General features: G+C 46.2%; 1 protein-coding gene across 3 annotated transcripts in view; it reads right to left on the bottom strand.

The window, feature by feature from the left end:
* Positions 1 to 14,936, bottom strand: part of CLCN1 (chloride voltage-gated channel 1) — a 111,482-nt gene that overhangs the window by 37,406 nt on the left and 59,140 nt on the right. For 2 of the 3 annotated variants that reach the window (XM_082204650.1, XM_082204648.1), the window contains exons 3-9: positions 14,191 to 14,322; positions 9,891 to 10,019; positions 8,305 to 8,438; positions 6,524 to 6,601; positions 3,355 to 3,433; positions 2,043 to 2,168; positions 421 to 505 (exon numbers count right to left, since the gene is read on the bottom strand). In XM_082204650.1, the coding sequence (XP_082060776.1) occupies positions 421 to 505; positions 2,043 to 2,168; positions 3,355 to 3,433; positions 6,524 to 6,601; positions 8,305 to 8,438; positions 9,891 to 10,019; positions 14,191 to 14,322 (763 nt within the window). Of the gene's footprint in view, positions 1 to 420; positions 506 to 2,042; positions 2,169 to 3,354; positions 3,434 to 5,267; positions 5,347 to 6,523; positions 6,602 to 8,304; positions 8,439 to 9,890; positions 10,020 to 14,190; positions 14,323 to 14,936 lie in introns of all 3 variants that reach the window. The other variant, XM_082204649.1, reaches the window with a different exon arrangement.

Genomic DNA, 14,936 nt, shown 5'->3' with positions numbered 1-14,936 from the left:
TGGCCAGGAGCAAGCAGAATCCCAGAGTGCCTTTGAAAGTTGTGTGCAAGCGGGAATTTTGCCAGCTTTTCTCAACCCTTCGCGACAGCAAGCCGCATCCACAAAATGCCCGCCTAGGTGCCATTCAGGGGCGCTGCTCTTTTCCTTTGCATCTGGCCACCTTGTAGAAATAATTTCTCATGAGAAAAGCATGACAGTGTTTCTATTCTGAACTGAATCATTCAATGGCTGCTCGAAGCACTGCAATGAGGTTTTTTCCCCTTTTGCTGAATGCTGTTGTGTCTAACCTGGATCCTCCAGGGAACTCCAAGCAAGCAGCAACTCTGCTTTATACAGAGAGCTTTCAACGGGGGGGGGGGGGGGGCAACACTCGCCTTGCATCCTTTTGCATCACAATTACCCATGTCCCTTTGGGCTCACCCTATTACGGCAAAAGCTGGCAGCTCCTGCAGGTCAAAGGGGAAATCCATGCGGAAGTTGGTTCTGAAGAGGGCTGTGATGGTGACTGTGAAGCAGGGATGAGAAAGACAGGAGGAATTACGACCGTGGAAAAATAGAATGTGAGAGAATTTTAAATGTGCACTACAGAAAGCAGGAGCCCCGGGGGTGGCGGAAAACCTAGAAAAATATGGGATAGCAATATGCAAGCACAAGGGACAGCAAGGAAGCATCACAGAAGCCTTGTTTCAGCACTGCCACAGTTCTTAGCACCTCACTTGAAAAGACTTGGTAATGCGGATGTTATTTTGATATGTTTTGGGATGGGCCTGGAATACTTCTAGCCTCAAGAGCGCTTCATTAAGAAAAGGTTTTGTTGTTGCTGTCATCAGGAAGCAGTTCTGGCTCACAAGCAGCACCAAATGGTATATAGTATTTTGATTTGGCATCCTCACACATTTTCCTCTTTCAATTTAATAGAACAGGAAGAGGGAAGCAGCTGCCCTTTCAAAAATTATTCATCCTGTTTGCTGTTGTTTTGGTATGAATTCCTGCATTGTACCAGAAAAGTCCAATACTGAACCCACTTGAAAATCCCCTCTTGAAAATAGCCTGCCATTTATATGGATATCAAAGGCAAGCAAACTAGTAGAAAAATCTCTGTGGCCTCCAAGAACACCACAGCACAGCAATGAGAAAATTGGAGGCAGGTTGACTAGGGCTGACATTGTTTAAACAGTGGGGACAGTGATGGTTTCATACCACTGTTCCTGTTTGTAATGTGAACCGATGTTCTAGCCAGTGCAGGTTTCGCAGTTGTTTATCAAGGCGGTCAAAGCAATCGGCTCCATATATGCATGAAACTATCCTGAGGATGAGGGACATGGGTGGCGCTGTGGGTTAAACCACAGAGCCTAGGACTTGCCGATCAGAAGGTCGGCAGTTCGAATCCCCGCGATGGGGTGAGCTCCTGTTGCTCGGTCCCTGCTCCTGCCAACCTAGCAGTTCGAAAGCATGTCAAAGTGCAAGTAGATAAATAGGTACCGCTCTGGCGGGAAGGTAAACGGCGTTTCCGTGCGCTGCTTTGGTTCGCCAGAAGCGGCTTAGTCATGCTGGCCACATGACCCGGAAGCTGTACGCCGGCTCCCTCAGCCAGTAAAGCAAGATGAGCGCTGCAACCCCAGAGTCAGTCACGACTGGACCTAATGGTCAGGGGTCCCTTTGCCTTTACCTTTACCCTGAGGATGATGTTTCTGACCGGGGTGCCAACTTGAATAAAATTTTGGGGAGGGGGCAAGTAAACCCCGCCCCATGTAATCGATCACACACCCCATTCAAATATTTTATTGGGGGTGGCGAAGCTCCCTCGGTCCCTAGGAGTTGGCTCCTATGCTTCTGCCTGTCATGTAGATGAATGTAAGAACTGGAAGAGGGAGCGGGTAGCAATGCACAGCGCTGGAACAGCATGCTAAAAAAGTTCACCTGACTCTCTCCCTCCATCCCTACAACCTTGAAGAAGTCGCTTGTGCAGTGACACCCTTGGGATGGAGGAGGACGAACAGTCAGAGCAGAGACTAGGAAGGAAGTTAGTCCTCGAATCCTACCTGCGTCTTTGTTCCAGACAGCAAAGACTCGGAAAACAAAGGCACTGAATGTAGCGGCAAAAAATCCACGCCAGTAATTACGAACTGCAAAGTAGGTGGAAGTTACTTCGATGCTGAAGAGCACACCTATGGGGAAGAAGGATGTTCTCAGCGATGCATAACAGCTCCTCTCCCCAACCACAACCTGCTCCCAAAGTCACTTAAGACTACCTTGAATTCAACTCCCCCAGTGCATGAATTAACAGGAATTTGCAAAAGTAGCAGAGAGAAAATAACAGCAGGGTTGTTGTGTTTGAACTGTTTCACCTTAACACGGTTTCCTTCAGCTAAGGCTAAGCATGAGCGAAAATAAACAATTCCCAATTTCAACAGCACAGGGGTTTCCAAACTTTCTGCTTTGAGGAAATCGTCTCTATCTCTGCTGAGGGAACCCTGTGCATTGCAGAGGACTGGTGGATCATATTCTATGCATCACTTCACATGAAATTATGGACAATTATGCTGTGTGAACTGAAAGTGGAGGAAAACACTATAATAGTGAAACAAGCTGTTTTCCAGGGAAGCTCGTCCACCATTACAGATGGTCTCATTGAGGAACTATCGATAAACTTCCAAGAAAACCGCAGAGTTCCCCAGAAAAAAGTTTGGAAACCGCTAGCTCAGTGGAATGGGAACTGCTTCCCAATTGCTTTCTTTCCATACTGGTACACTAATGGGTGCTTCTCTGAACCACAGCATCAGCCCTGGACACATGATTCCAAGGTAAGTGTTTGGCCGGAATGGTATGAGCCAATATGGAAACAGCTTCTGTGCTGCCATGGTAGAGGGTGTGCTGGCCAGTTATCCAAAACCAAATGCTTAAAAAAATATAGCTAGAGAAGAAGGTAGATTGGGGTCTACTCGTAGATCTCTGGGAGATTTGCTGTAGATCAGGAATGGTTTCTGACTCCCAACTGTTTAACAATGGCAGGAACAGCATGGCTTTCCCCACATAAATTAGGTTGCTGAAATGAAGAAAGCTAACCAGGAGCGGTTTTTTGTGTGAAATAAGGATGTTCAGTTCCAGTACAGAAAAGCAAATTCCTATGTTTAGAGGCACCCTGTTTTTTGATTCACCTGTGTGTGTCTCGCACTTGGTAGACCGTGGGTTTCTAGTTTAACAAAAACAACAACCAAAGAGTCCTAACAAGCCTGGAATCTGCCTGCATTAGAAAAAGGAATTTAGAGGGTGGGATATAATTTGGGCTGGGTGGGGAGGAGGAACGATGCAATGTTTCTAGCGAAAGTTAGATGACAGCCAGCATTCACTTGCCTCCCAGTGGTGTCCCGAAACAGCAGCCAACCCCTACTGCACATCCCACAGTCAGGACATCTGTGTAATAATATGGCTGCTACTGGTGGAAGAGACATGAGCGAGAGAAAGACAAAGACACACAGAGACACACAAAGTGAGACACAGAAGCAGAGAAAGGGAAGAATGAGTGACAGAATTGGTAGTTAGTGTCAAAGAATGATCAATACCATAGATGTTATCTAACAACGCACACTGAACCCACTGGAAGATCCTGTACAGTGGTACCTCTGGTTACGTACTTAATTTGTTCCGGAGGTCTGTTCTTAACCTGAAACCGTTCTTAACCTGAGGTACCACTTTAGCTAATGGGGCTTCCTGCTGCCACCGTGCCACTGTCACACAATTTCTGTTCTCATCCTGAGGTAAAGTTCTTAACGCGAGGTACTACTTCCGGGTTAGAGGAGTCTGTAACCTGAAGTGTTTGTAACCTGAGGTGTTTGTAACCCGAGGTACCACTGTATATGCCAAGAGTTCCCACCTCATTTCTCACCAACACACAAGCTTGGGTGCACTTAGCAAGAAGGTGATGTAATATCAAAAGGGATCCATGCAAGAGACAAGGCCTCAGCTCTTGTAAATGCAGAATTCTCCCATCTTTCCAGAGTCATATGTGAATAATGTATTCAGGTGTCAATTTTTCAAGGGGTTAAGAGAAGTAGTGTATGTTCACAAATCACACAGCTCCAACCCAGAAGTGTACGAAACTGCAATGATTTATCAAGTAGATGGTCATGTGTGAAAATCTGGGGCATGTGTCAATGGCTGCATGTAAACCTGCTAGGAAGCTACAATAGGCAGCATCTTCCTAGTGCAGCACTTGGCACATGTGTAGGATTTCCACAGTTTCCTGCAATAAAACAAGATATGAGCAGTTCGGAGACATTCAATGGAAAATGGTGGAATAGGTGTACAACGCTTTCCTTGCTTTGTTGAAGTTTGGACAAGGAAAGATGGGGAAGTTAAAGCCACACTCTATGTGCAAAAATATAATATGGTTATGGAATTGTGCTACTTCAGAAAGGAAGTGTGAATATGGAAATACTGAAAAGCTCCCGCTCATTTCTATCTGGATAGGCAGTTATGGGAGAAGAATGACAGAGAAGGTAGAACCCCCAGCTGTATCCATGCTAACAATGTTATTTTAAAAGCACCCCAGTTTATCCCCAAGAGAAACTGTGATTTACTGGAGACACAGAGAGAGCTGGAAAATAGGAACTGTCCCTGAAAAATAGAGGCAGCTAGATATTATTGGCATATGTGAGTTATGTCATTCCCTGAAGGAGCATCTCCACCCCCATAGTCCAGCTCAGACCCTGAGGTCCAGCTCCGAGGGCCTTCTGGGAGTTTCCTCTCTGCAAGGTTACAGGGAACCAGGCAGACGACCTTCTCGGTAGCGGCACCCGCCCTGTGGAACTCCCTCCCATCGGATGTCAAGGAAATAAACAACTATCTGACTTTTAGAAGACATCTGAAGGCAGCCTTGTTAAGGGAAGTTTTTAATGTTTGATGTTTTATTGTGTTTTTTAAATATTCTGTTGGGAGCTGTCCAAGTTGGTTGGGGAAACCCAGCCAGATGGGCGGGGTATAAGTAATAAATTATTATTATTATTATTATTATTATTATTATTATTATTATTATTCCCTGCCCAACACATCCTTGCACCAAAGTCACTTTCTATTTCCCACAGGATGTCCCTTCGCTGCATTTTCTGTTTCTCTGTTGGGTTACGCGAGGTAAAAGAACCACACCGCAGCACCACGACGGTTGTCAGTTGAGCAGAAAACACGGCTTCCATTCCAGAAACTTCCTCAGTCGGGAGCGGGGGGTGGGGTGGGTAAACACCTGTCATAAATACGGGAATTGCACTTGCCTCCAAGAGGAGCCCCGAAGCAACATCCAACTCCAACTGCGCAAGCCGCCACCAGGAGGTCGAGCTGCCTGTGCACATTCTGGAATAGAGAGCCCGGCCAGAGAGAAGCATGCCAGGGTTAGGAGGGAGCACAGCCACAAGGTTAGTCCTCTCCTCCCTCCTCCTCCTCCTCCGGCACAAAGCAACAGCGAGCAGCAAAACCAGCCTTCTCTCACAGAGGAAGTGAGCAGTGAGCCAGTCACTACACACAGCCAGCACCTACGGTGACCCCGTTCCTTTCTATGCACCACCAAATACTATATAGCCTATGTGCCAGTTCTCCATACTAGCCTGGCAGTTGTTACCAGCTATTGGAACGGTATTGCGCAGCCAGTCACCAAGCCAGCCACTGCTACAGAGCTCGAGCCTCTTTAGTCATTCAGCCAGCATTGTGCGCAATAAGCCACGCCAGCCTCAAAACACAACTGCTTACAACAACCACGTTTCTTACTGTAATGTTTATGTGTTGTTATTTATTTATTTTTAAAAGCCATCACCCCACCGGACGTCTTGATGCCTGCTGCTAATGCACAAGCCTCGATGAAATCATTTGTGCTTATTTACAGCTGCTCAACCACACAGTATATATGGGTAGCAGTGACCAACCCATTTTGCAAAATTTCACTTCCAAAATTCAGGCTTGCAAGAATGCGGATACATGTTTTTACAAGGTCAGGTGTTGAACAGGACAAGTAGAGCAATGCATGAGGAATAGGAGGATGTGCAGATTATCATAGGCTCATCCCCAGCTATCAGGATCCCTGTTCAAACCCTCTTTGATTTCTGATCCTTTGACAGAAGTCCTTTTAACTTTTTCAGCAAATGCTCTAGAAACCGGCAATTTGGTTTACAAAGAAGCTGTGGTTTTCAGGGAGCCAAGCTTTGCTTCCGATATTTTAGGATTGTTTGTTTGTTTTTGTTTTTTTAATAGAAGAAAATAGGGTGACCCTAACTCTGACTACAATCAGGCATGGAGTGGTTTTAGCTTCCAAAGCCTTTTTGGTTCGTGATTCTTGGAGGATTCCTCTGTATTTTATTTTATTGTAACAGACAGCTAAACTTGCCACTTGCTGTCATTTTCCCTCTTGCCAGCTAGTCTAGAATTATTCTGTTTTTTATTCATTCTGGTCCTGCCTTCAATATTCTGGGTCTCTGAGGCTCCCCCTCCCCTTTGACAGCCTCCATCACAGACCAGATGGAGCATGCAGAACACTTACCTCATACACACCGCAAAAGATGGACATGAACTTGCTGAGGACGGCAGCACAGATGCTGGCAATATGCACAAAGGGGCCCTGTGGAAGGAAGGAAGGAAGGAAGGAAGGAAGGAAGGAAGGAAGGAAGGAAGGTTGAGGAGCATCATTCAATTCAGTTTTATGCCAAAAAGTAGCAAACATTCTGCCTCTCCTATCTGTTTTTATCACTCCCAGACCCACCAACATCTTTGTAAGACTCTCTCATGCCACTGTAAATGCACACTTTTGAAATCTACCTTTAGGCAGCCCGTGCGTGGCTGGCAAGATCATAAATGTAATCAGAATGACAAGGTGAGTTAAAAGGTCCTTAATGGGAGAGGAAGAAGGTTAGGTTTGTGTCTCCCTCTGGAGCCTGAGAGAGAGGCCTCCAGTCGAAGGATCGGCTGCTTATTATTTCAAAGCAATGTGAGAGCATCAGCCTTCCCCACCTCAGAAGCTCCTGGGTCACATGATAAAGCTCACATAATGTTGTATTTTAATCTTGTTTTTAAGTTGTATTCATTCAACTTGTTTTTATTATTGCTTGTTTTTATTATCCCTTGGCTGGGGAGGGCGGGGTATAAATAAAAATTATTATTATTATTATTATAGCCACCTGCCCTGTTCTTTCTCCCCAGCCCTCCTCCTCCTGGCCCTGTCCTCATTAGGACTGCTCCAACTTCCAACCTTACCTTCTACCTGCCTCCTTCCCCAGGAGGTTGGATTAGATGACCCTTGTAGTTCCCTTCCAATCCTATGGTTCTGCCTGCTGACCCTACAGCCACTGCAGCCATCATTCCCCATGCCCCTTCCTAGGAGCTCGACCAATGGCAACTCTTCTGCCTGGCCTGCCCCCCCCCCTCTAAGAAATTAGAGTGGCTGAGTTAGCCACCATCAACCTCCTAAGGCAATAGGAAACAGATGGCCACAAGTGGAAACTGCAACAAAATGTTGCAGTGTGGGGTGCCGCTGTTCTGTATCCCAGATGTTTCATTCTGTTCTCTCTTCCCCAACAGCTGGACAGCACTCCGTGGCCCCTAAGCACCCTCAGTCCTCAATGGGCTGTTTTGGGTTCCCCTAACAGAACATCTTTCACTTTAAATACAGTCGTACCTTGGTTTTTGAACAGCTTAGTTCACAAACAGCTTGGAACTCGAATGCCGCAAACCCAGAAGTAGGTGTTCCAGGTGTGAACTTTGCCTCAAAAGCCAAACGTCCAGCGTGGCTTCTGAATGACTGTAGGACATTGGTTTCTGAATGTTTCGGAAGTTGAACGGACTTCTGGAACGCATTCTGTTCGAAAACCAAGGTACAACTGTATATGTTTCTATTTTTGCAAACCTCAGGGTTTCCCCAAGCCTAAGAATACTTCCCTTATGTGTAGGTGGTGCTGTCTGGGCTTCACTAGCAACAGCACTCATAGCCTGAACATCAGAAATAGAGGTGATGGGGATGAAATCTGCCTCCCCAGCACTAATAATAATAATAATAATTGCATGCCACCATATACCTGCAGGTCTCAGAGCAGTTACAACATAAAATCACAACATAAAATACATAATAAAAACAAAAACAACCCAGTAACCTCTCTCCTCCCCAACACATTTTTAAAAGGCATTGGACGTCAATCAGCAAAAGGTCTGGCTAAAGAGGAACATTTTTGCCTGGCGCCTAAAAGTGTATAATGAAGTGTATAACGGAATTACACCCCCTGCCTTCTGCGACTTGCCCTTCTCCCGTCCCCAAGCCCCGGCGGTGCTCACCTCTTTGCCGACAGGTATCCCGCTTCCTAGGCCAGCTGTCAGGCTTACAACTTTGGCCACAAAAGCTTTGGGTGTGAGGTATTCCTTGAGGACGACTCCCCGCATAATGGTTTTCAGCTCAGGGATCCCGGAGCCTGAACAAAGCAGAAAGGACAGGTGAGGAATTGTGCCACACCTGTGCAGAGAGACAGGGGCTCAAACTACAGGTGACAAACACCTGTTAGCTGAAAACAAGGTTGGCTCCTATTGCAAAGAAAGCAGGGTGTTCTGAACAAACGGGGTATGTGGAGAGCCAAATTCCTCCCCCTCTCTGCAACTAATCTCCCCTCATCTCCTGATGTCATCCCCCTCACCCCCATCCCAATCTTCTGGGAGGAAAACGCCTAAGGGAATTAAGAGGCAAGAGCAGAAAACATCAGCTCCCTCTGGCTATACTCCCTTCTTGCTCTAAAAATGGGAGGTGGGGGGAGACTGCATACATGACTGGGGCAAGCCTAGGCTTAAAAGAAATGGATTTGTTACTGCTGGATAGCCTAAGGGCCCTTAGATTATCCAGCAGCAACTGGATATACCTAGAATAAATATACCGTATTTTTCACTCTATAAGACGCACCAGACCACAAGACGCACCTAGTTTTTGGAGGAGGAAAACAAGAAAAAAAATATTCTGAATCTCGAAAGCCAGAACAGCAAGAGGGATCGCTGCGCAGTGAAAGCAGCAATCCCTCTTGCTGTTCTGGCTTCTGGGATAGCTGCACAGCCTGCATTCGCTCCATAAGACGCACACACATTTCCCCTTACTTTTTAGGAGGGAAAAAGTGAGTCTTATAGAGCAAAAAATACAGTACCTTCTAGAGATATATACCTGCAATAAAACGCCAGTGGCGTTTTATTGCAGGTATATTTTCTGCAACGTGTTCTTAACACAGTAACAGTGCATTGGCAGTGGGTTTATTCTGCTTTATATTATTATTATTATTATTATTATTATTATTATTATTATTATTATTATTATTAATACCCTGCCCACCTGGCTGGGTTTTCCAATGCTTCCCCTATGCTACCATGTTATTGCTTTCTGGAGGAGCGATAGCACAACAAAGAAGGGACAAAAAATAAACTAGAACGTTTATGATGTGGAAAGTGACGGAATTCCAGCAGGAAGTTAAAGTTATATCCTGACTAGAAATGAAGCAGTGCACACCGCCCAACTTTTTCAGATTAAAAAACGGGACAGGTGTCTTCAAGGATGAACTCCTGGGCAAGTCACGTGATTCACGCTGCAGTCACGACCCCCAAAGTGCTTTGGGGGGCAAGATTGCGTCGTGAGAGTGCGTAGCACCCTAAATGCCCGCCACGATCTCGCACAATAAAATAGGATTTCCCGTTTTCCCCAGGACACTTGACAGGTATGGCAGTGTGACTGCCACCAAACTTTTGCAGGCACAAACTGCATTGAAAAGAGGGGTTGTTTATGACCTCCCCGACAGCACAAATCATCACAAATGCATAATGAAAAAGATGTCAGGAGGCGTCCTTAGCCTGAGACAGACAGGCAAATCTTCCCATCCCTTGCTCTCTCTCACCCACAGCCTGTGGAGAGACGAGTTGGCAGAAGAGGGCAGCAAAGAGGATCAGGACGAGTGGATAGGTCACCCAGGCCAGGTACTGCATAGGGATACTCGGGTGCAGCGAGTTGTACATCCACTTGTAAGCTGTAGTGGGAACATAAAAACAAACGCCAGAAACTTCAGAACATGAAAAGAATCCAACGAGCAGCAAACTAAACCAAATTCCCCAACATGGCAACCTCCATATGTTGAGGATTACAATTCCCATCAGCCACAGTGCTGGAGAGAAATGTTCATTGTGTGCTTCATAATTGATTGGAGTGTTATGGTTACCCAATATCTTAGTATGTATCCCCTGCCTCCCTGAAATACAGCAGTGGCGGGGTCATAGCTGTCAACTTTTCCCTTTTCTTGCAAGGAATCCTATTCGGAATAAGGGAATTTCCCTTAAAAAAAGGAAAACGTTGACAGCTATGGGTGGGGTGGTTAAGTTGACCGTAGCAAGTTGACTGTTTGCTTCCCTACCCGGGGGGGGGGAATCTGGGGGTTCTTGAGGGGGAGTTGATGCTGCAGATAAAACACTTAAATGCTTTTGTTGTTGTTGTTGCATGGGGAACCAAGTCCATGGCTGAGTGGAGATTTCTAAGCCTTTTTGCACAGAAATGAAAAAGAAAATAATAATTGCTGTGCTTATTCTGAAGTATTAATAAACCGCCACAGCAAATGAACAATGTTGTTTAACTATTTATCCAAGCATGAGCACCTAAACAAAACTGCCCTAAATCTTAAAATCACTTTTGACCCCCTGCACCTGAAATGCCATGCCTGGTCTTGCACTGAATGTAGTACAGTGGTACCTCGGGTTACAAAAACCACAGGTTACAAACACTTCGGTTACAGACTCCGCTAACCTGGAAGTAGTACCTCGAGTCAAGAACTTTACCTCAGTGTGAGAACAGAAATCGCGCGGTGGCAGCAGTGGGAGACCCCATTAGCTAAAGTGGTACCTCAGGATAAGAACGGTTTCAGGTTAAGAACGGACCTCCAGAACGAATTAAGTTCGTAGCCAGAGGTACCACTGTATTGCCAGCTGAAGATGAGCTGGTGAAAGACCTACGGCAGTAACATTGCTTATTTTGCAGCTCATGAAACTTGAGTTCTTGGCATAGTTTTAGGGTTGGCATTGGGGGAGAGCAGGACTCTTGTGCCTTTAACAGCTATGTGGCAGCAGATATTAAATATAGAAAGCCTTTTGTAATATGGAACTCCAATTAGGAGGAAAACGTCACCTTCTGATATTCTGAGTACTTACAGAGTTACAATTCCCAGAAACCAGTAACAAACTACAGAGCCCAGAATTCTCTGAGGGGAAAGAAACTGCTTTCAATGTGCTTTAAAAGTATAGGGTGTACACAGCCACAGTGGGAGATGGTGGACTAGCAAGCATCAGATACATGCGGAACAATGGGTTACAAAAGTTGGGTGCCTCCTCTTCTCTCTGTCAAGCGGTGGCAAGAGCCCGTGGGGTTCCTGGCATTCACCCAGGGTCTGTGTACCTTCGGAAAACTGAGACACAGCAAAGACTGTCGTAGCTTTAAGAAATATGGTTTGTTCACCTATTTACACCTTCAGTCTGCATGGAGGGAGTCTAGCATGGTAATTTCAAGAGGAGCTTGTCCTTCCCAACAGTGCAGCCCTGGAGTCTGAGGCATCTCTCCCAGCCAGCCTGCAGCCAACCTGCCCAAGATGGATCCCAGACTTTTTTCTTCCCTCTTCTTCTTACCAGACCATCTTGCTCAAAAACTCTTCCCTGTCACCTCAAACACACGTCCCATCACCGTGGCAACACCTGTCTCCCCAGGCCAAAGGATTCCTCTCCGATGGCCCATCAACCCCTTTTATCATTTTTGACATCATTTTGATTTGCTCTTTGCTAGGCCAGCCAGGCTGGTGTGCACAAGCCAGCCTGGGGATTCCTTGTCTGGCACAGTTCTGCAGCTTGTACTTTCATTCATATCCCAATGAATCAAAATCCTACACGGTATTAATTTCTAGGGTTTAGGGGTGGGGTCACCCCAACTCTGGGGTGGGGATGCAGGTGGCACTGTGGGTTAAACCACAGAGCCTAGGACTTGCCGATCAGAAGGTCGGCGGTTCGAATCCCCGCGACGGGGTGAGCTCCCGTTGCTCGTCCCTGCTCCTGCCCACCTAGCAGTTTGAAAGCACGTCAAAGTGCAAGTAGATAAATAGGTACCGCTCTGGCGGGAAGCTAAACGGCGTTTCCGTGCGCTGCTCCGGTTCGCCAGAAGCGGCTTAGTCATGCTGGCCACATGACCCGGAAGCTGTCTGCGGACAAACCTATAAGCCTATAGAGCGAGATGAGCGCGCAACCCCCGAGTCGGTCATCACTGGACCTAATGCTCAGGGGTCCCTTTACCTTTACGCAGGAGGCACCAAAAGCCTGCCATAGCTGTTTGCCTGTGTCACTGTCACCCACACCCCATTCCCCTAACTCTCTCGTGACTGCTTCAGCTCTGACTTCATATTGTGTACCTCAGCAGGGGTTGGGGATTCCCCTCAATGGTCACTGAGGCTGGAGCCACATGCAGACTGAATACTGTTCCCTGACTCTGTGTAGGGTAAAGGCAGCCATGTCATAGCTATTACTAAAAGCCTAGATTCAAGAACAGGGGTCTGGATGTATTTTCTTCAAATTGGCAGGTGAGAGTTGGTGTAGATTGCTGCTCATAGCTGTCTATACAAGAGTACATATATGCCTTTGCAAACCTGGTCTGTTGTTTTTTAAGACCTTTCAAACTTCACACAGATCTTCTCCCTTGTTATTGCTCTTCCCAGCAGCCTGTAGCATGGATTCATGTGTGTGTGTGTGTGTATATATATATATATATATATATATGCAGGTTTTGGTGTCTTCGGGTGTCTTCCCGTGTAAGAGTCGGGGTGTCTGTGCGACGTTTCGACGAGGTCTCACTCGTCATCTTCAGGCTGGTGCTTTCGGCTTCTTGTTACTGCCGGAGGACGGACAGACAGACGGAGCAGCCGCCTCGCTCGCTCTCTCGCTCGCCTTCTTGGCCTCTCGGGGAGCGGAAGCTTCCGCTCCCCGAGAGGCCAAGAAGGCGAGCGAGAGAGCGAGCGAGGCGGCTGCTCCGTCTGTCTGTCCGTCCTCCGGCAGTAACAAGAAGCCGAAAGCACCAGCCTGAAGATGACGAGTGAGACCTCGTCGAAACGTCGCACAGACACCCCGACTCTTACACGGGAAGACACCCGAAGACACCAAAACCTGCATTCCTGTACCCGTGAAAATCTACGAAAGCATATATATATATATATATATATATATATATTTGCTTTCGTAGATTTTCACGGGTACAGGAATGCAGGTTTTGGTGTCTTCGGGTGTCTTCCCGTGTAAGAGTCGGGGTGTCTGTGCGACGTTTCGACGAGGTCTCACTCGTCATCTTCAGGCTGGTGCTTTCGGCTTCTTGTTACTGCCAGTGGGGCGGCCCGGGCCGCCCCACTGGCAGTAACAAGAAGCCGAAAGCACCAGCCTGAAGATGACGAGTGAGACCTCGTCGAAACGTCGCACAGACACCCCGACTCTTACACGGGAAGACACCCGAAGACACCAAAACCTGCATATATATATATATATATATATATATATATATATATATATATATATATATTTCTTTGTTTACAAAAATATGTGCACTGTCTCTTTTTTCAAGTTGCGTTTTCTACAGATCATTTTCATTTGTTGTGAGACATTAGTGTTACATACACCAATTACATGCCCTCTTAAACAATCCAGTAGTAAAATCAGCAGCAACTAGGCCCTTGACAACCTTCGAAAACCTCCTCCTAACAACAAAGGGACATGGCAAAGGGGTGGTATCCGCAATAGACAAAATACCGCTCCAAAATCCCACAAACCCCCTCGACATAATCAAAAAACAACTGGAGGACAACATAGGCTATGAGATTAACCCCACCCAATGGACTAGAAAGTGGTCTAAACCTTCCTTTAAATCCATATCAGCGAAAAGAACTCACTCTGAAACTCACTTACAGATGGTACCTAACACCACATAAACTAGCGCTGATACGCCCAGGAGTCTCACCAAAATGCTGGAGAGGATGCACCTCCACAGGTACATACTTCCACATGTGGTGGGAATGTCCTAAAGTCCAACTCTTCTGGATTTGTGTTATTAATGAAGGGTTTTTGGTGCAAACAATGTGCCCCGTGAACAACAAATGAGTTGGGGGGGTCGCAAAGGGTCAGTCCACCTACCTTGCAGGCTCTTGGCACTGGAGTAATCCACCCCCCAGCTCACCAGTGCCATGACAAGGCCCAGGAGGACCAAGAAGATCCAGTCTTCTCCCATCTTCTTGGTAACATAGTTCTGGATTCTTTTAGCGCAGGCTGTGGAGGATAAAGAAATTTCAGACCATAACAGTGCGAGCTGACAAAAAGCTGCAGTACTTGGATATCCGTTCAATCAGCTTCAATGAATTCAATAGGAATCAAATCAGCTTCAATCCATGTACTTAATCAAATATTGACTGTGCATTTGGCTTAAAATCAGCAAACAGTAGGCATAAAACAAACAAGAAAAAATAAGAAATGTTCCCCATTTCACCTAATCTGTGAAAATTGTAAAACTGGCAGACCTGAATAGTCCATCTAACAGGACATTACATGTTGTGCATTCAAGAACAATATGATAAAAGCCAGATGGTGGTGTCAGTCACTAGTCTCCTTCCATGAACTCCTACTTTCCAGAGCTCAAAAATATGTGAGGCGCATTGAGAGTAAGTTATCATTTCTGAATTATCTCATTCTGTATATTAATGGCCCCGAACACCATTACATTCGCCTAACCCTTTTCTTGAGCCAATTTATTCCACTGTCTTCCTATTGCTATGGCTAGTCATTCCTGGTGATAGCTTCCTTTCGACTGTAAGAACATTTAAGTTCTTATTTCTACCACCTGCGTTCAACATGCATATTTGTAAATAAACTCAAATGCTACAGAA

This window comes from Podarcis vaucheri (genome assembly GCF_965113315.1).
Source record: "Podarcis vaucheri genome assembly, chromosome: 17".
Taxonomy (NCBI): domain Eukaryota; kingdom Metazoa; phylum Chordata; class Lepidosauria; order Squamata; family Lacertidae; genus Podarcis; species Podarcis vaucheri.
This window is presented reverse-complemented; position numbering and strand designations above follow the sequence as displayed.